Source organism: Pteropus medius, unplaced genomic scaffold (assembly GCF_902729225.1).
Source record: "Pteropus medius unplaced genomic scaffold, Ma_sr-lr_union100, whole genome shotgun sequence".
Classification (NCBI taxonomy): Eukaryota; Metazoa; Chordata; class Mammalia; order Chiroptera; family Pteropodidae; genus Pteropus; species Pteropus medius.
Genome location: NW_024352787.1, coordinates 14,089,996 through 14,111,036, shown reverse-complemented (window position 1 = coordinate 14,111,036; position 21,041 = coordinate 14,089,996). Strand labels below are relative to the sequence as shown.

Sequence of the window (21,041 nt, the reverse complement as noted above, 5' to 3'; positions counted from 1 at the left end):
AGGTGGTATATGCATTTGTCAAAACTCGTTAAAATATACATTTAAGAAATGTGTATTTCACTGCATGTTTATTGTGAATTGAATTGTCCCCTCCCCCCCCAAAAAGGTATATTAAAGTTTTAACTTTATATATAAATAAAGTATTTCAAAATGACCTTATTTGGAAATAGGGTCACAGCAGATGTTAATTAGTTAAGATAAGGTCATACTGAAGTAGGATGGGCCCTTCACTCAAAATGACTAATGTCTTTATTAAAAGATGGGAAGACAGAGACACAGTAAGAACACCACGTGATGACAGAAGCAGAGACTGGCATCATGCAGCTGCAAGACAAGGAGTGCCAAGAACGGACAGCCACCCTCAGAAGCTAGAAAGAGGCAAGAAAGGATTCTATTCAGTGTATCACAGGGAACATCGCCCTGTGACATCTTGATTTTGGACTTCTGACCTCCAGAACTTTGAGAGAGTAAATTTCTACTTTTTTAAGCCACTTACTTTGAGTTACTTTGTTATGGCACTCTTAGGAAACTAATACATACCTCAAAAGAAAAAAGAAAAAAAAATCTGAAGAAAAAGAAATAAAATATTACAGATACAGCTGAAGCTTCCTTCATAGTCTTCTCCAATAAATTTCTTTCTTATTTCATTTTTTCACTCAATTTGTGCTTATCAGATGAGTTCTTATTGTTATGTGCAGCTCTGATACATTAAATTTTCATCACTGTATGGAATTCTATTTTATGAACAAAGTAAATTAAAAAATTGAACATCTTTTCATATGTTAATTGGCACTTCAAGTTTCTGTAAATAACAGTTCATACTGAGTTATTGCCTTTTGTTCTATTGACTTGTAGGAGTTCTTTATATATGCTGAACTTTAATCCTTTTTAAGACTTAATTGAATTTACCCCAAAGACTTGAAAACTCATCTGAAAAGATATTTGCACACCAATGTTCATAGCAGTATTATTCACAGTGCCCAGAACATAGAAAAAACTGAAGTGTCCTACGATAGATGATTGGATAAAGAAGCTGTGGTACATATATACAAATGGAATATTACTCAGCCATAAGAAGAGATGAAATACTGCCATTTGCAACAACAATAATGGACCTTGAGATAATCATGCTAAGCAAAATAAGCCAGACAGAAAAAGTTGAAAATCACATGACATCACTTATACATGGGATATAAACCTAAAAGCAACAAACGAATGGGACAAACAAACAGAGACTCATGGACATGGACAATAGGCTAGTGGTTACTAGAGGGAACGGGGAGGAGGGGAGGTAGGCAGTTGGGGTAAAAGGGATCAAATATGTGGTGACAGAAAAAAATCTTACTATGGGAGGTGAACACACAATGTAAATATATATATGCTTTACTGTTAAAATGTACAACTGGAACTTACTGAATTTTGTTGACCAATGTCACCATAAAAAAAAAATTTAAAAACAAATTTTAAAAAGATTTAATCGAGGCAAATATCTTGTCCAGTTTGGACAAGATCGTTTAAATTTTCCTTCTTCATATGCACATTTTTGTGACTTGTTTAAGAAATAGTGTTATCCCAAGGTTATTTTTTTATAAAAGATTCAACTTTTGCTTTTTATATTTAGATATTTAGTCAATTTGAAAACATTTTTTTGTGTATAGTATGAAGTTGGGATCTAAGTTTTATTTGTTCCATGTGGATAGCCAGTTGTCTCAGCACTATTTATTGAATAGTTCATCCTTTCTCTATTGTAGGGCAACCTTAATCATATATCAAGTTTAAATATATGTTTCTGGGCCTTCTATTCTGCTCCATTGGTAAGTTTGTCTCCTGCAGTGCAAATAGAGCACTGTTATAATTACTAAAGTTTTATAATAAGTCTTTATATCTGACAGAGTAATTCTCCCCACTTACAAATTTTTATGGCAATTGCATTTAATGTTTTGAATTAATTGAGGGAAAACATCTTTATGATATTGAGCCTCCACGTCCATGAAGACATATGGCTGTATATTTTCCTCAGTTTTTCTTCTCACCTTTAACGATGTTTTGCAATTTTTTCCATAAAGTTCTTAGATATCTGTAGATAACATTTATTCCTACACCTGAAACTAATAACCAGTATGCCAATTATACTTACACAATTAAAACTTTTTAAATGTTTATTTAAAAAATTCTCTCTTTGAAAAAAATAATAAAATAAAATAATGGTAAATGATGTACGTTCGTTAAAACAACAACAAAAAAAACATATTATATGCTTTAATTGAAGCCACGGCTAATTTAATTTCACAGTTGGTCTAAGTTTAAGAAAAAATTTAAAAATATTGGTTAGATTAATTTAGAAAGAACTAGTGCCTTATCCAAATTCTCTTGGAATTGTTTTGTATCAAATATAATTAATTCGTTTAACTGACATTCAACCAGTTCTGTGATAGATTCATTCTAGGTGCTGGGGATACAGCAGTGAATAAGACAGTCAGGGTCCCTGCCTGTACAGAATTTTCATTCTAATAAGAGAGTCAACCATTAAACAAATAGTTGCAAAAACTATAGTTTATTTTAAAATTATGATATTATATTAGAAAAGTACAGGATGTTATGAGAGCCACAAGAGAAGCTAATTTAGATTGGGGGACCGAAGGGGTTCTTTCTGAGGAAGTGACACTGAAACTAAGCAACAGCCAGAGAGGGAAGGAGAAGAGCATTTCAGCAGAGGAAACAATGCCCAAAAGTAGCTGGCAAATTCAGGAGACTAAAGTATGCATCACTGTGGCTGGAGCGGAGAAAACAATGGTGAGAGAGGGGCCAGGTGAGGTTGGAGAGTTGGGCAGGGTAATACCATGCAAAACTTGGGAGGCCTTGTATTGTAAAGATATACATTAGCTCCATGAAGAGGACTATCATGAAAATGGTGAAGAGACTAAAAGAGCTAAAAGAGGAAGTAAGAAGTGCAGCAAGATGCTGTTTGTGAGAGATGGTGGTGGCTTAGGCTAGGGAGGCAAAATTAGAGATGAAAAACAATGGCTTTGTGATATGTTTTGAGGTAGATTCAACAGGACATGGTGATAATGGATAGACTGGAGGTGGGGATAGTGTTTGCAAGAGGAAGTGTCAAGGATGATTCCCAGGTTTCTGACATGAGAAATGACAGAGGAGGGAAGTGTTGGGGGTGGGTGGTGGTGGCCTTGTACTGGAATGATGAAAACTAGAGCTGAAACACATTCGTGAGGAAAAATCAAGAGTTCAGATTTGTGTGTGTCAAGATTGAGATGCCTTTAGGGCATCTAGGCAGTTCAATATGTGGATCTAGAGAGCTAGAGTTAGAGATCTGAAAGTCACTGGGCATCATAAAACTTATTTATGGTGAGAGTAGAGAGAGAAAAGAAAGGAATACAGGTTTGAATAGAGGTGGACTTGGCAGAGAAGCATGAAGTGAAATATAAATAAAAGTGTGGTGAAAATATTTTAGACATTTTTAAAAGAGGATTTGCGGAAGAGTCTTCAGCGGGGTCAAATGCTAAGAGGTTAAGTAAAATGAGGATGCAAAGTATTCACTGGCTTTAGTAACATAGAGTTTCCTGCTTTTAGCAGGAATAGTGGGGGTGGGGGCAGGAATTAGGATATAGGAATTAGAATACATACAGAAATTTGCTTGGAGTTGGGAAAGCTTTCTAACAAGATTTTTTTTTATCATACCATAAGTTAACCCGTACACCACTCTTGAGCAGCTTGTGAGAGTTCCATGGATTCATTCAGCCAAGAAGCAATACCTCTAAACTCCCATCTAAACTGGTACGTAAAATGTCAGGGAGATAACCCTTGCTGAGATTTTATTTTTACGTCCACATGCACATCTGCTGTGCAAATCTCTGCAAACCAATGAAATATGCACACACACACACACACACACACACACACACGTGTGCAATGAATGGTATAATCTCACGGGGACTTGAGGAAGCTGTTATCATCCCTTCTGCTGATCATAGTCTCAAAGGTCAAGATCACATTGGAGCCTTCCCATTGTTGTAAAAGTTAATGAAAGTTAATTATTAAAGCTGACAGAAAGGTAATTTCCCCACCGACTATATATAGACATCCTTATGCATATGGATTCATTCAAAGGCTATAAACCAAAGTGGATGGAAACTATCCTTTAGAACTGGGCTACTTTATCTCAGAAATTGTCCACTGTTGCTGAGTACTTTACTGAATGTGTATCAGGTAGGAACTAAATTTACGATAATTTTTCTCAAATTGGTTTTCTGTTCCTTGAAAATGATATCTTTTCTGATCAAAACCTATTTAGAAGTTAGGATTGTGTTCTTGGGTTCATTCTATGAGTAAGAATATTTTGAATAATTCCACTAACGATAGACTAAATATATATGTATGGAGCCCTGGCAACGTGAAGTAAATATTTGAGTTGACTTTGACTTGACCAAATAAATAATTATGTGCTTTGTTAAGGCTTAAATAGCTTTTTTAAAGATAGCGGGGGTTTTGCCTTAATTATTTACGAATTCCTTTAATTCTGCCCCCAAATCTGACTTTAAAGGTAGACCATTTGTTCTGAAGCTTGGCAAATAGAGCAAACTTTTAGGAAAAGTTTTTCTAGGAAATGGAGTCATCTGTTAGAAGTTATTGAGAAAGATCTTTTAGTCCAGAAGTGAGGGATTTATCTGCCAGACACTTCAGAAAGTCCAAGGAAAAAGATATGAGAAGAAAAGGAAATAGAAGCAAGTAGGATGGTGAAAAAAGAAGAGAGAGAGAAAAAAAAATCTGCCATTAGAAAGTAGCAGAGTGCCACATACCACAAGTGATTTTATAGTTGACCCTTGAACAACACAGGTTTGAACTGTGCAGATACACTTAGTACACAGATTTTTTTCAATAAATACTATAAATGTATTTTCTTTTCCTTATGATTTTCTTAATATTTTCTTTTCTCTAGCTCACTTTATTGTTTGTTACATATAACATACAAAATATGTGTTAAACAAACTGTTTATGTTATCTGTAAGGTTTCTGGTCAACAGCAAGCTATTAGTAGTTAAGTTTGGGGGGATTAGAAGTTACACGTAGATTTGGTGCCCCTAACCCCTGTATCATTCAATTAACCATATACTATGCAGCGGTACTTATCCCACAGATTACCAGTCCTAACGAGATAAGATTTATTTCAATTTTTAAAATGTCAGGAAATGATCATACAACATTTTTTAAATGTGCAAGTGAGAAAAAACTTATTAAATTATTGGACTAAAAAATTCTCTTTTCCAAAGAAAATTTGTCATTCAGAGAAACTGTACAGTGAGAATTGGCCACATAAAGCTCATTCCTACTGAGAAATTAGGAAGCAACTATTTGTTTCAGAAACAAGTAGTTTACACTGGGTTAATACATACTTTGCCTGCTTCATCTGGATAAATAAATAAGTAAGTTTATCAATAAAAAAACTAATGTATCAATATTTACTAAATAACTCATATTCGACTAAGAAAAAAACAATTCACAAAATGAGAATGGATATTTTTTAATTACTACAATAAATAAGTAATAACTTAGTCCAGCTTCTCTCCATAATGGTCTTTGGTTCTCCAAAGAAAGAGGAAGAGCCTGCGGTAGCCTCTGTTTCACTTTGTTGGAAAACAAAGAAGAGAGTAAGTCAGTTCACTTCAAGGAGATTGAGCTCCAGGCTACCCAAGCTCACATTTTGTGTATAGGATGTTGAAAGTAGGGGTATGAGGGCGGTTGCGGGGTGGGGGGGTGGCTCTTATGCTTACAGGCAAGGGAACTGATGTGCCTCACCTGGAGCTCTATCCTCTTGCCTTGTCTCTCTTCGGATCAGGGCTAATGCTGCCCACTCCCCTATACACACCACACGTCGATATGGCAGAGAAGAGTGTATATTGGAGAGAATCACTCACAAAAACTAGCTTATTGTCCCAGCTTTCTCACTTGCTACCTATGAAACTTGAGAAAGTCATTAATCTTCTCTGATCTCAATTTCTTCATCTGTAAGGTGGCGATAATAATGCTGCCTTCTCTGTCTACATCATAAGATAACACTTAAGGGGAAAAAATGAAAGTGCTTAGGAAACAACAAGGTCTTACAGAAAATAAAGTGATTCTCTTTACTCTTTTGTGAGCCTAATGGGTCTGAAACTCCTTGCTATGGCACATTTTAACATTTCTCTGAAGGTGGCCAACAATGTCTTCTGTTTTAGTTTTTGGATCACTATCCCTTAAACATGATTCCATTCATTCCCAGCTGATTTTTCATCATCTCTCTCAAATTTATCTGTTTTTTAACATCTAACTCAAGACCCAATTTCTTTATGAAATCTTCCTCAATTCCAACTCACATTCACATTCTTTCTTCTCACAGTTTATTTTCTATGCCAATCATTTGGGGCATTCTTCCTGTAATGGAGTTTAGGATTACGTAATTTATCATTTATATACCTTTTATTCATAGTTCGGTTTATTTCAACAAATCTTTCTGAGCAATTACTATTTTACAGGTATTGGGCAAAAGACAAAAAATGATTAAGATTTGGACCTTGCTGTTGGACAATTGAGTCTCACTGAGGAGAAGAACTTGTAAACAAATAACACAGTATAATATGGGATAGAAATATGTATAGTCATGCTTCACTTAACGATGGGAATACATTCTGAGAAATGCATGATAGGCTATTTATTGTTTGAACACTAAAAGGTCATGATAAACAAAATGACAGATTAAATCAAGCACAAGAGAAAATGATGCAATCAAAAGACTCAGTAAGCACAAGATGTATGAGGCTGCTGCCGACATAACATGGCATACTGTTTTACAGCAAACTTTTTTATGAATAGAAGGAGTACATTCTAAAATAATAAAAATATAGTATAGTAAATACATAAACCAGTAACATAGTCATTTATTATCATTGTGAAGTATTACATACACCCCATAATTGTACATGTTGTACTTTTTATATGACTGGCAGCACAGTAGATTTGTTTACACCAACATCACCACAAACATGTGAGTAATGCATTGTGCTATGATGTTAAGGTAATAGGGATTTTTCAGCTCCATTATACTCTTATGGTACCACCATCATATATGCAGTCCATCGTTGACTGAAACATCATGTGGCGCATGACTGTACAACATATGTACAAAAAAGAAGTTGTTAACTGTTCCCAGAAGATTGTATGAAGACTTTTTTTGGCATCTTTTTATCTTATACAACTATGGTAGGAAAGAGTCCCTGACAAACAATAGGCCACTAAATGCTTGTTGAAGGAACGAAGGAATGAGTCAGTGGTCAGGGACAGCTGAGTATTCTTCTGGATGAATTGGGACTTACCAGGTATTGGATAAGAACACAGATAAAGGAAATAATATGTGCAAAGGCATGGAGATTTTAAATATCATGGTGTGCTAGGAAACTGCTATAATTGTGAAGGAAGAGGCGTAAAGAAGCTTGTGGGATAGGCCAGAGTCATAACAGCAAAGCCTTCGTATGCCATAGATAGGTAGATGCTTTAAATTAAGTTAAAATAAATGGATAAGAATGGAAAACTTCTAATTCTGGATAAGCTCATAGTAAACATTGCAACATTAACATTTTCAGACAAGTTCCAGTTGCCTTTTGTCATACAGGTGCAGGTTTAAATTAGGTTTACACTAAGTCAATATTAAATTCAGGTCTAAGGCTTTTATCTATGAAATCAAAGCTAAGAAGTTTCTCCTTACGTAGCTTACTTTCAGTCTTGGCTACAGCCCTACAAGGAAGGTAATGGCAACCCCTTTCACTATTAGAAAAACGAAGGCTTGAAGTGCTTGCCCACAGTGGCACAATTAAGCAACGGCAAAGCAAGGATGTGAAGCCAAGTCTACTCAGCTTCCAAATTCTCATTCTTTTCTGCTGTACCTCTTAACTAAATTAGATTTGACTTAATTCTTAAACAGCATGGCCAATAAAAACAATGGTCAATAATAATAATAAGTTTGTGCCTAAACTAAGATGAAGCTAAAACTAAGTTCCTAGAAGATCTTGTAAGACTACTATAAAGTCATGTAAGCAGAAGTCTTGAATAAGCAATGCGAGATACCTGTTATGTTCTTGCCCACTATGAACACTGAACTAGAATTATCCATATTATTTTGGTTTAAAAAATATTATTTTGGTTTAAAAAAATCCAAAACCTTTTCCTTTAGCCATCTTGTCTTGGGACTCTCTGGAGGAACTGCCCTCCCATCCTCAGTCTCCTCACCTTAGTCCCATCACCTTTAATCTCCTAGGTCAGCTTCTCTTCTCTCTCTAGGAAGAGACTGTGGCTTCAGAAATAATCTGGGTCTGTGAAATGCTGATAGGTTTCAGTGGGTCATCACTAAAAGATAGTGAAAAACAGGAGTGTTTTTATGTTCTAAATGATAAAAGACCCACTAATTTCTCCCAAGAAAAGAGCTACTTGGTTCAGGTTTATATCCATAACATGATTAATTAATTATGCTGTGTTTCAAAAGTGACCGAAGCACACAGGAATCACAGGATTTAACTAGGAATTATATCCTGCCCCAGCCCTCACCCCTTTTGACCTTCCTTTATCAACATCTGCACTGAAATCCTTTTCACCCACCCCACCCCACCCCAACCCAGTCACTCCTAGTCACTGCCCTGGCCTTCTCCAGTTCTGATACCATCATCTCCTGCTTCCATCCAGCTTGACACAAACTAAAGTATGGGATTTATGTGCCCTTGATTTCTAGTTCCTCTTCAGCTATTGCTTGGGGTCCTTCTTACGGTGCTCACTGGAGCAATTATTCTTCTTATTCTCCTACCTCTCCCCCAAGTACAGCTATCAAAGACACTGCTGTCTTTCTTTTCGTTCAAGGACCAATTCAAGGAACAGGTCCGACTTGCTTCTGGTTTTCAACACTGACTGGCACAAGGGTATTTTGTGATCCTACTGAGGAGTGGGGTCACCAAGAGCCCAACTTGTGTGAGAGTAGCGGAGGTAGCATCTGACAGAAATAAAATGCACACTACTTGAGTCTTCTTCATCTTCAAGTTGGCTAAGTTGGGTACCTCACAGGATTAAAGCACTTCTTGAAAGACACTCCAGACAGCCTTTGCAAGATATTTAAGGTGTCAAGAGTCATTAATATGGATTAGATATTAAATGCTAATGCCCCAACCATATTGTTGGTAATTGGCAAATAAAGACAAGAATCTGTGCTGTGCACAGCAATGAGTAAGCCAATTCTACATCATGTACACGTTCTTCTGACAATGGGAAGTACTGACACCTGAAACAGGATAGAGGGATAGGAGCAGGAATAGAGATGAGAGGCAGGCAGGACAAGCAGCTTGAGGTGGGATGAGAGGCAGGCAGGACAAGCAGCTTGAGGTGGGAGGAAGTTCGGAAAGAATAGTGTAGGGGGTCTAACAGTCATAACAAAGCTCAAAAGGACTCAAATTCTGGAGGTCAAGCCAGAGGGTGACCAAGAAGCACCACATTGTGGTCAGATAAGCTCAGTAGAGAGGGCTTTAGAAGGAGGATTGGGAATGGGTTGGGGGAGAGAAATAGGCAGTCAAAGAGAGGTCAGCTGGGGCCATAATTTGAGGTTAGCATCTGATTTCTGGTTATAACTTGAGCTCTGCAAACATGCTGAAAATCCCTTTGAGCTATGAGAGAGCATCGTGTAACAAGATACAATCTAATTCAAGATAATTCAATTAATAATTGTGATTGTGGTCAAGGAAGAAAATTCTGGGTTATTATGGGTAGTAATATAGAACTAAGATTAGAGGGAAAAAATGCTAATAGTTCGTTGTAATGTTCTTTAATTATGCGCACATTGGACAACAGAGAAGCTGCAGGTTGTAGAAGAAACAGCAAAGAAGTCTGAAAACAAAAGTCACATTTTTGATACTTTACTAGCTGTATGACCTGAGAAAAAGTACTTAAATTTTTGTGGGGAGGAATGTGCTGTCATTTTCTCATTTGTAAGATGAGAACAATAATAATAATAGTATGTGCCTCAAAAAATTGTGAAGACTAAATAGGTAATGCACTTTAAAGGTTTTTGCAAAATTGATCTTTTAAGCATAACAGATTTAGGTGAGAACAAAAAATTTAAACATCTTGTGCAGGAAATGCAAATAGTTGGAAATATAACTATCATTTGGTGAAGACCTGTTGTGTGCTAGGTACAAGCTAGATGCTTCGAAAACATTCCCATTTAATCTTCACATTCACCCTGGAACTGAGTATTATTATCCCAATCACATAGCTGAGGCTCAGAGAGGTTAAGTAAACTGCCTAGGATCTTTCCTTTAAAAGATCTCATCATTAGTGAACTAAGTAACCAAGTAATACTTTATGCCAGATTCCTCAACTATAAATTGTAAAACTATTTAATTTCCAGAAACAATGAGAAAATAACTTAAATGGGAAATATTCTTAAATTTTACACATTAAAAGCATTTTCTAAGGTATTACAAAAATACTGATGAGTAAAATGGAACAGCCCCGACTTGAGTTAGAAGCAATAAGTAGACATTAAGTCTAATCTGTCCTACTGCTCCAATGCCATAACTTTGGAAACATTTCTAGGAAAAAAAAATAAAATTCCTTTTCTTGAGATCTTACTTTACAAGAAAAAAAATATATTTGCTGATTAGTAAACTGAGTTAATTTCTATTGCTCTTGGTGGTCTTTTAAAAATAAATAAATAAACAAATAAATAAATAAAGCCCTTGTTTACTTACCCAAAGGAGCAGTGTCCAGTGTCCAGCTCATTGGAATATCGCTGTCACAAAACACAATCCAGGTCCCTTAACCTGCCTCTTTTGATCTCAAAAGGTGGTAACATTCAGTCCAGAGCTCACTCATCTGTAAATTGCATCACATTATCTCTGAGTTATTTAAGAAGCAAGCTCCGTTTGGTTTCAAGCATTTAAACCTGACTTCAGTGAAGGCAAAAAGAAGAGTTTGCCGCATAGTTCCAAAGGTCTTCTATTTATCACAGTCATCAGAGAAAGCAAAATGATCGAACCCATTGGGAATCAGTACATTGTGGCGAGGCCAGTATATTCTGCAAATGCTTTTGGGGAAGAATACAAGAAGAAACACAGATATCATAAGACATTTCTGGATCATCTCAAAGTGTGTTGTAGGTAAGTTTTTTTAAGATATTGGCATTAGGAATAAATGAAACATTTTCTCCTAAATTTTCAAGCATTCAAACTCTCCTTTCTGGCTCTAGCCCATAGTCTTCAGAATCTTTTTATCTTTGGTTTGCAGACCTCTCTGTCCGAGCTGGGAAGGTCGTCTCTGAAATGAACACCATCTCAGTTCTCAACACAATCTTTCCACATCAGGGGATTAATAGATGAGGACAGAGGAAACTCAGTTGAAATGTTGGACAATTCAAGCTGAGGATGACAAATAAGCTCTATTACAGCTAAAGAAAGCAGCATTTTTCTTTGGAAAAAAAATCCTTTTTTTTTTCCAAAGGTCAGGGGTCAGTTGATATGCGTAAGGAGGTGAATGTTGTCAGTTGATATGGGTAAGGAGGTGGGAAAGTTAGGGCAAATACTAGTTCGCTTTTAAATATATTGCCATCTTTACCAATTTTCCACCTACTGTGAGATACTAAACTTAAAATTTGATATTAATTAACCGACCTGTGACTTCCAATGTTTTCAGCTGTTCCACACAAAAGGCCAAGAGAATTGCCCTCTCGTTGTTCCCCATAGCAACTTGGTTACCAGCATACCGGATAAAAGAATGGCTCCCCAGTGACATTGTTTCTGGAATCAGCACAGGGCTGGTGTGTGTACTACAAGGTAACTTTTTTTTGAGATATAATTCATCTATCATAAAATTCATCCCTTTAATGTGTACGATTCATTGTTTTTTAGTTTAGTCACAAGGTTGTGCCACCATCATATCTAATTCCAGAATATTTTCACCACCACCACCCCAAAAATCTCTTGCCCATTAGCAGGCACTTCCCATCCTCCCCTCTATCTATACTACTTGTAACAACTTTCTGTCTCTGTGAATTTGCCTATTTCTGGGCATTTAATATAAACAGATTCATAGAATGTGTTATTTTTTATGTGTGGTTTCTTTGACTTAGCTTAATGTTTTCAAGGTTCATCCACATTGCAGCATGCATGGGTACTTCATTTCTTTTTATGTATGAATAATAATCTATTGTATGAATCGACCACACTTTGTTTATTCAGCCATTAGTTGATGGACATTTGGTTTATTTTCACTTTGCAGAATGATGCTATTATGAACACTGTACATAAGTTTTGTGGGAACATATCTCTTGGGTATATACCTAGGAGTGTAATTGCTGTGTCATATGGTAACCCACAGTAAAGTATGAGAGTTCCAATTTCTCTGTGTCCGTGTGAACACTTATTGTCAGACTTTTTTATTTTAGCTATCACAATAAATATAAAATGGATCTCATTGTAGAATTGATTTGTATTTCCCTAATGACTAATAATGTTGAGCATTTTTTCACATGCTTACTGGCAATTTGTATATATTTTTGCAAAATGTTTATTTAAATCTTTTGCACATTTTAAAATTAGGTTATTTATCTTTATATTATTGAGTTGCAAGGGTTATTTATATAATCTGGATACTAGGCCCTTATTCAAGATATAATTTGCAAATAATTTCTCCTATTCTATGAGTTGTCATTTCACTTTTGTTGTAGTATCCTTTGAAACACACATTTTAAAATTTTGATGAAGACCAACTTATGTGTTTGTAATTTGATTGCTTATACCACAGGTGTCATTTCTAAGAAATCATTGCCTTATCCAAAGTCATGAAGATTTACACCTATATTTTCTTCTGAGTTTTATAGCTTTAGGTCTTACATTTACATCTTTGATACATTTGAGTCTTTAATAAAGTAACTTATATTTAGAGTCCAATTTTAAATAAAGAACCTAATAAGAACGTCTGTGATTCCCCTTGCACGAAATCAGGATGCTGATGTTTATATGTTTACAGGTTTAGCATATGCTCTGCTTGCCACCGTCCCCCCAAGCTACGGGTTATATGCAGCCTTTTTCCCGATCATAATCTACTTTTTCTTGGGCACTTCTAGACACATATCTGCAGGTAAGTGAACTTCTGGGTTAATTAATGCTCACACTGCTTTTCCTTTATGAATTCTATCTGCCATGCACTGTATCCATTTCAAATTGTGCATAACTCAAGAGAAGAATCATAGTTTCTTATAAGAATTAGGACTGGGGCTTGGGGAAGGAGGACAGAGCAATTTTTTTATACGCTGCATTGTGGTTGAAAGACAACTGTGCTTTAGGGAGGCATAAATTGACCACAATTCACCCTCCGTTAATTAGGTCCATTTCCAGTTCTGAGTGTGATGGTGGGAACAACAGTTGCGAGATTAACCTCAACGGCCAGTGCAGGTGCTATGAATTCCTCTACCAATTCAACGAGTGATGATTCGTCATTAGACGAACGTAAGGTGATGGTGGCTGCAACAGTCACAATTCTTTCTGGAATTATCCAGGTGAGCACTTTTTCATGCAATGTACCCTCCCCAATCTGCTTGTCCTGACTGGTACACATTTTTTTTTTACTTTTCCTTCCTCCTGCTGCCCCTTCCCACTCTTCCCTTTGATCTGTAGCCCTCCTTCTGTGGTCCATAGGAAATGATTTCAGAAGGGCCCTTCACCACAACTGGAAGTGGAGGGATGGATCCACGTTGTAAAGATGAGTTAATGTGGGTCTAAAGAGATGGCAAAGTGTGAAATGCTGAATTGTCGAATTCAATAAAATACCTGGGAATTGATATAGCCACTAAACATAGCTATATGCAAATAATAGTGAAAGTAGAAGCTTCGAAACTTTTTCTAATTCTTAGGGACCGTAATCTACTTGAAAGGGATTAGGGTTTAGTACTTTTAACTGTTAACCGTTCGTATCAAAGATTTGGAAAAAGCTGAAGAGATTTATGGAGGGACTTAAAACCTCCCTCCCATACCACACCACTGCTGACAATGAAAATGTCATGGACTCCTCAAGATATTGCCTAAGTTTTTGAATAGTGATATTGAAGAGGAATTTTCCACTCAAATGGCTAACCTTGTAATCAGTTATTTGTTCTACTTCTGTAGACATGCTTGCTGCATAGGCCAAAGGGCAGAGTGATCTGAAAATCAACTAAAGAATCACCCCCACCCCCCTCTTTAATTGTTCTGTCTAGATAACAGATGCTTTTGCTTGTTAAGAACAGATGTATTGCCTTTGTTTGTTAAGCCCTGTAAAAGTAAGATTACCCCTGAGCTTGGGGCCCAGATCTTCAGAGCACTAGCTCTTCTGGGACTGCTGGTGTAATAAACCTGAGTTCTCCAAATCTCCGAGTGGTGCTTGGTTTCTCACCAGTCTTGTTTCTGCAACGATATTATTGGTTAGGACCATACCTTAAAGAAAGAGTCAGTTTATACAAAGATATAAGTGATATAGCCTATTGACAAATGGCATGGTCAGTTGTTTCTAAGACATTTCTGAACCTAGCAGCACCTTTGCATGTCCACAGCTCTGGCTGCATTCTGATAACATGAATGGAAAGGCAGGCCAGGTAGCCAAGGGAAGGAAAAGCCATCCATTCACCTGTCTGCAAAATACTGATGCTTTGGGGGAATTAATCACTTTTGCCCCCAGTTAAAACTGAGCATTTCAGATGTCCAATACGCAATTATTTATTTCTTACGAAATAAGTCAAGCAACTCGTTTGAGGGAATATGAATGGATTCTCACCCATGCATGTTATAGTAGCTAGAAAAGTGTAACTTAAAATTACATTGGAAAATTTATGAAGGCTGATGCTAGGTAAGAATCCACTATGAAAGATTTTTGGGTGATACCACACCATTAAAAAATGGGGTGGGAGAGATAAGCCTATTACTTCTTGGAGATGTGCTAGACTTGCATGCTATTTGAATAGCATGTAACAGTCCACCTTAGGGGATTGGGTGGGGGAGGGGAGGAGAGTGAGGAACCCTGAATGAGAGGTGTTCCAGGAGACAGGGACTCATGCTTCTTCAAGACATATATGTACAGGCTGAACTTTTACATTTTGAATTATTTCAATTGCAGATCCGTCAGGTTGTGAGATATACCCTCATCTATGTTTTCTCTTTCTAGTTGATCATGGGGATTCTGCAGACCGGATTTGTGGTGATATATCTATCTGAATCCCTAATCAGTGGCTTCACCACAGCTGCTGCTGTTCATGTTTTGGTTTCCCAACTCAAATTTATTTTTCAGCTACAGGTCCCAGCATATACTGAACCATTTTCACTTTTCAAAGTAAGTATTCCTTTTGCTTAAAAAATACTAAAATACATGAAATTCACTACCATGTTTCTGGGAGAACTCCCCTTTAATGCCTTTACCATGAGGCTTACCTACAACTTTCAAGAAACAAATGGGTTGTGAAATTTATTCACATTATGAAAAAGTTAGTGGCAAAGAGAACAACAGTGAAAATTAACCACATCTACCATACAACTAATGTGACCGACAGAAATTAAGTACTACTTTTCTCTTAGATTTGACTCTTAGGTATTATTAAAAAGAAAAAATCTAAGTACATTATTAAAAGATTTACTATTTTGTTCCAAGTTTTTAAAATTTTCCCGAAGTCTTATTTTGAAAGAAATGTGCTAATTTAGTGATAATGCTTCCTTATTTCTGAAAAAAAAAAAATCTCATTCTTTTATTTTTAATTAAATTTATTGGGGTGACATTGGTTAATAAAATTATATAGGTTTCAAGTGTACAGTTCAATAATATATCATCTATATATTACATTGTGTGTCACCACACAGTCAAAACTCCTTCTATCACCATATATTTGACCTCCTTTACCCTTACCTACCTCCTTCTCCCCTCTCCCTCTGGTAACCACTAAACCATTGTCTATGTCTATGAATTTTTGTTTGTTTTGCTTGTTCATTTGTTGCTTTCAATTTTATATCCCACATATGAGTAGAATCATATTGTTCTCCATGCTTTCCATCTGACTTATTTCACTTAGCATGATTATCTAAAGATCTGTTCTTTTTAGAATTGAAGTTCTCCTGACTCTTTGATGCATCCCTGTTTCAAAGGCAAAAGGAAATTAACCAATATGTAAATAGAAGAGTGGTTTTTCCCTCTTTCAGAGGATGAACTGTGTAGAACAGCATTCTTAGCTCTTCTGACTTTATTTATTTGAGTCCTCTCTTTTTTCTTTGGTGAATCTAGCTAAAGTTTTGTTTATTTTGTTTATCTTTTCAGAACAGCAGCTCTTAATTACGTTGATCTTTTCTATTGTCTTTTTAGTCTGTATCTCATTTATTCCTCTTTGATCTTTGTTATTTCCTTCTTTCTACTAACTTTGAGCTTATTGGTGCTTCTATCAAGACAATCATTGGGAATCTGAGATAGAACTTGCTCCAAACTGGAACCAATACTCTCTCACTCTCATCCAGAACTATTCTGGAAGTGGAGTGTTTTAGGAGCAATTTGGAGTCTAGCTTAGGTCTGCTTGAGCTGTCTGGATTCCATGGGTATGTAATCCAACTGGCTTCAAGAATTAAAATTATGTACAGTGAAGTTAGCCAACAAAATCATTTCCAAAGTGACATAGAGAGTAAACTAAGAAATGTGAGGGATCTTAACTTAAAAAAAGAAAAAGTCAGGAACGAACGGGATATATGCTAAGAAAAATTATCAGAGATCAGAGCTTATTCCCTGGACAGAGCAACAGTGATGACAGTGAAATAAAAAATGATGGCCAAAGAGACCTAAGAGCAGAAGAGACCAGTTGTAAAAATGTGAAAAGTATCTTAGAAAATTTGACACTAGCCAGAGATTCCCAGCAAAATCACCAGAAGCATCCCTAAACCAGTGTAGTGCTGACACTATGCTAACTGGCCCTTCTCATTAACTACATGCTAGCCTCTGCAATTACTCATCCATGGTGAACATGAGCAGAGCAGAGAATCGTTGTCAATCTCTGTCAGTTCATTTGCTTCAGCGTTTATCTATTTGTGAATAATTGAGTGCTATATCCAAATTATACATTAATATAGCACTTACATGGTTTTGTTTTTACAATTTTAGGTACTAACTTCCATAGTCACACAAATAGAGAAGACTAATATTGCAGACCTTGTGACATCCTTGATTATCCTCTTCATTTTATTTGTGGTTAAAGAAATAAATCAGCGCTACAAAGCCAAACTTCCAGTGCCCATTCCGATTGAACTCATTCTGGTAACTGATCATCTTAAGATTTTCTTTCATAATTCATTAGTTTCATGTTTGTATATTGAAAGCACTTCACTATCTGTAGGTCAGGAGATTTTAGTGGGGCAGATGCCATCTGTGAAGTTTCTGGTTATAATATTTAGTATGGTTTTATCTTCATTCAGAATTTAATAACTTCTTTTTATGATTTTGAGTTTATTCTTTCCATGTAAGACAAGGCTGGTGCAGAGGGCAAGATTTATGAGAAGGCAAGAGACCCATTTGAATTAGAGCTCTGGTTCTCAATTCTAGTTGAACATTAGAATTGCCTCAGGACTTTTTAAAAAGTAGCAAAGCCTGCATAGGGTTTGCAGTTAGCATTAATATATTGGCTGGGTGGAAAACCAGAGGAGAGAAGGAGCAATTAGGGGGATCATTTTATAAACTATATAAAAGCCTAACCAATGTACTGTATATTTGAAATTAATTAAAATAAATTATTATTTTTTTAAAGTAGCAAAGTCTGGCCTTGAGATTCTTATCTAATAGGTCAAGGGGTAGTTTTTGGCAATTTTTTTGTAAAGAAAGACAGGTATATCTCACATTTTTCTAACTCGGGCAATTTGCAACTTTGCAGACTGTGATTGCAACAGGTGTATCCTATGGCTTTGACTTCAAAAACAAATTTAATGTGACGGTGATTGGGGAAATGGAAACCACGTAAGTGTATCTTTTATGATGGCATCTCAAGCACCAATTAGAGATGAAGCAATAGTTACAGAAGACTACCAGCCGAAATGCATTAGTCCAGGTCAGATTCCTCCCTGCATCTGGCATCCATGAGGGAGGCTCACTACTCTCCTTCTAGGAAGGAGCCACAAAGGACATACAGGTCTGTAGTTCTTAATATCAGAAAGTTTCTCCTTATGGAAGAACTTGCAGACCAGATGAACAGGAACTCAAATACAAGTAAAAGCGAAGTAGTGAAAGTAGAAAAATAGGCAAATTAACCTTGCTTCTCCTCATAAAAAAAGAAAGAAAGAAAGAAAACCAAATGAAACCAGATTGCCTTGTTCATAAATTACTATAAACAATATGTAGTGTTTTGTTTGAGGTTACTGGAGCCAAGATCTGACAGTTCAAAAGAGACACTGAAGAAATACCTGGCACACCACTTGAGCAATCCAGTTAAGCACACTTTGTCCTTTCTCGTGATTAAACTCAAAACAAGGCCAGAGCAACTCTTAGCGATACAAAAGGATGCGAGGTCCATTCATATGAGGAATTGGAGATTATCTCATTCAATTTCTTGGATTGAGAAAAGAGATCTTGTTTTGTGCTCTTTCCTCTCTCTATCTTCTGCCCATAGCATCGATTTCTTCCAACTTGCTTACCAAGAAAATGTTATGTTCCTGTTAAAAAAAAAAAAACAACTGACCTCCCTCCCCAAGCTTAAGGAGTATTTAAGAATTCCAGGAATTGGCACTCATATGCATTGTTGACTTAAAAATAGCCCGCTTCTTTTAAATGCAAATATTTATTTTTTAAGCAAAAACATATTTTTATCACCAGATATTCATGTTACATTTCAAAATAAATTTCGAATATCACTTTTAGTTTAAAAGGTTTTTAAGTAAGAATTAGGTTGAAGCTGAAAGACTATTTCTATGGTTTCTCTCACTCTTCAGCTTTCAAGTCATTGCAGTTTATTAAATTAAAGGGGATCTTGTCAGGAAGGTTTTAGAAATAAAGATAAGCTTAACATCATTGAGCTACAATCTTAGAGACATTACTTAGTGAATATATTTTAAATGTCAGTGGACCTCTCTCTATAGTGGGAGTGGTGGGAAACCGGAAACTCACATATATTAATCATTACACTCTAAAGAAAGGCAATATAGCCTAGTAGGCAAGCTCACATGTTCCAGAGGCAGAGTACCTGAGATTTACTTCTGACTTACTTCTTGACTTTGGGCTCAGGGGGTTAGGTAAGTAACAGAGCCAGGAAATTAACTTAAGTTTCAGGCCGTAAATCTTTGTCACACCACTCTGTCTATGGTGTTTAGAGGCTAGAACAAAATAATAATAGCAGTCTTCTGGTTATTTTGGTATATAATGCAAATTTTAATTATCTTGCCGATTTTACATTTATTTAATAAATAAACAATATTTAAAGCTAACTTTCCGATTCATGATAGCTGTAGAATATGAGATAATAATACTTCAAAATTAGAGCTGAAAAAATTTTTAACATAGATATTCACAAAACATGAACAACAATTAAAAGTTGAATGGATCCAATTAACCCACCTCCAATGAGTTTTAGATATTTACAGGAGCTGGGCACTTGAATAAATTGCTGTTGAGTTTGAGATATTTGTACCTTTTATTTTATTTATTATATTACTAAATATCATTTAACTGCTCTAAGTTCATTAGGCATAAGCACAAAAGTATCCTCTATGAGTTAAACATTTCCCTGACACAATATCACTTTAAATGAAAACTCACTTTCCCATCAGGGCCACAGTTGGCTCTAGCAGTTCTGTGGAGCTCAAGCAGGGCAGAGTCCAAGGCCCATCTGTTTGTTAAGGGTTTTCCATGAAAAGTTGTGTTATCAATAGAAAAAAGACTTTCTTGCTTGCCTTGCCTCAGAATTGTGTTACCTTAAAAAGTCTTCATCCATAGATAACTAGGGGAGGTATTGTGAGTAATGATTTGCTACCCAATGTAACAATACAAGTGGGACCTAAGACATTTTGCATTAAGCTTATGGGGATATAAGTACACATTACAATACGGTTATACTAGCAAAATCATATCAGATGTACCACTGTCATTGGGCCGTATTTACAATCTTATATTAAATTTAAGCAGCATTGCTTTTCAGTAATAAGGTAACAGACTCCGAAGTTTTTAGTGGTGCTAAATTCTTGCTAGTCATACTCCAAAGTGAAGCGCCATTCATCCTAGATTGCCTTCATTCATTGGTTTGCCCAACAATTATTGGCCACCTGATAAATGCCATGAAGAGTGTTTGGTCCTGGTCATAGAATAGTGAACCAGTCATAGTCTCTGTTCAGTGTCGGGAAGGGAGTTAGAAGGGAAGAAGGGTGGTGGAAGAGATAAAGAAGGGAGATACTAAGAGCTGGGGAAGCACAGAGAATCTGTCCCAACCCTTACCTTGCTGGTGAGGGGAGACTTTCTGGAAGGAAAGATGGCAATGAGGGCAATGGTTCAGACAAAGTGAATGGTAAATTAGAAACTCCATGGTGAGAGAACGGGTGATGTCTTTGAGAAACAAACAAACAAATAAAAAACTGGATATGGCTGGAGCATAGATTCTGGGAAATGGTAGCAAGAATGCAGAGAGGGGAGTAGATTTGGATCTTGCTAAGAAATTTGGACCTCTCCTGAGAGCAAATGGTTGCCATTGAAGATGTATAAGCAAATCGTGACATTCAGACGGGCTTTATTTCAATTTCAGATTTCAGCCCCCTATTACACCTGACATTCAGATTTTCAGGGAGATCATCGCAGATAGCATCAGCATTGCGATCGTTGGTTTCACTGTGGCCTTTTCAGTCGCCAGTGTCTATTCCCTCAAACACGATTATACAATTGATGGCAATCAGGTAAGTTAAAAACCTACACTGGGCCTAATTCGGCAACTTTAAATGATATTTTATGCATATAATATCAATGGTGCCGCTCCTAAAAAAAAGATTCCTCCT

General features: G+C 36.4%; 1 protein-coding gene across 4 annotated transcripts in view; it reads left to right on the top strand.

The window, feature by feature from the left end:
* Window positions 1-2,635: 2,635 nt before the first annotated feature.
* SLC26A3 (solute carrier family 26 member 3) overlaps window positions 2,636-21,041 on the top strand; it is a 33,180-nt gene continuing 14,774 nt past the window's right edge. The window contains exons 1-10 of one of the 4 annotated variants that reach the window (XM_039849540.1): window positions 2,636-2,793; window positions 3,703-3,792; window positions 11,036-11,183; window positions 11,716-11,855; window positions 13,051-13,161; window positions 13,407-13,579; window positions 15,217-15,381; window positions 17,182-17,334; window positions 17,945-18,027; window positions 20,795-20,942. In XM_039849540.1, coding sequence (XP_039705474.1) covers window positions 11,053-11,183; window positions 11,716-11,855; window positions 13,051-13,161; window positions 13,407-13,579; window positions 15,217-15,381; window positions 17,182-17,334; window positions 17,945-18,027; window positions 20,795-20,942 — 1,104 coding nt within the window. In that variant the 5' untranslated portion in view covers window positions 2,636-2,793; window positions 3,703-3,792; window positions 11,036-11,052. Of the gene's footprint in view, window positions 2,794-3,702; window positions 3,793-4,162; window positions 4,225-10,869; window positions 11,184-11,715; window positions 11,856-13,050; window positions 13,162-13,406; window positions 13,580-15,216; window positions 15,382-17,181; window positions 17,335-17,944; window positions 18,028-20,794; window positions 20,943-21,041 lie in introns of those variants that run through there. The other 3 variants (XM_039849542.1, XM_039849539.1, XM_039849541.1) reach the window with 3 other exon arrangements.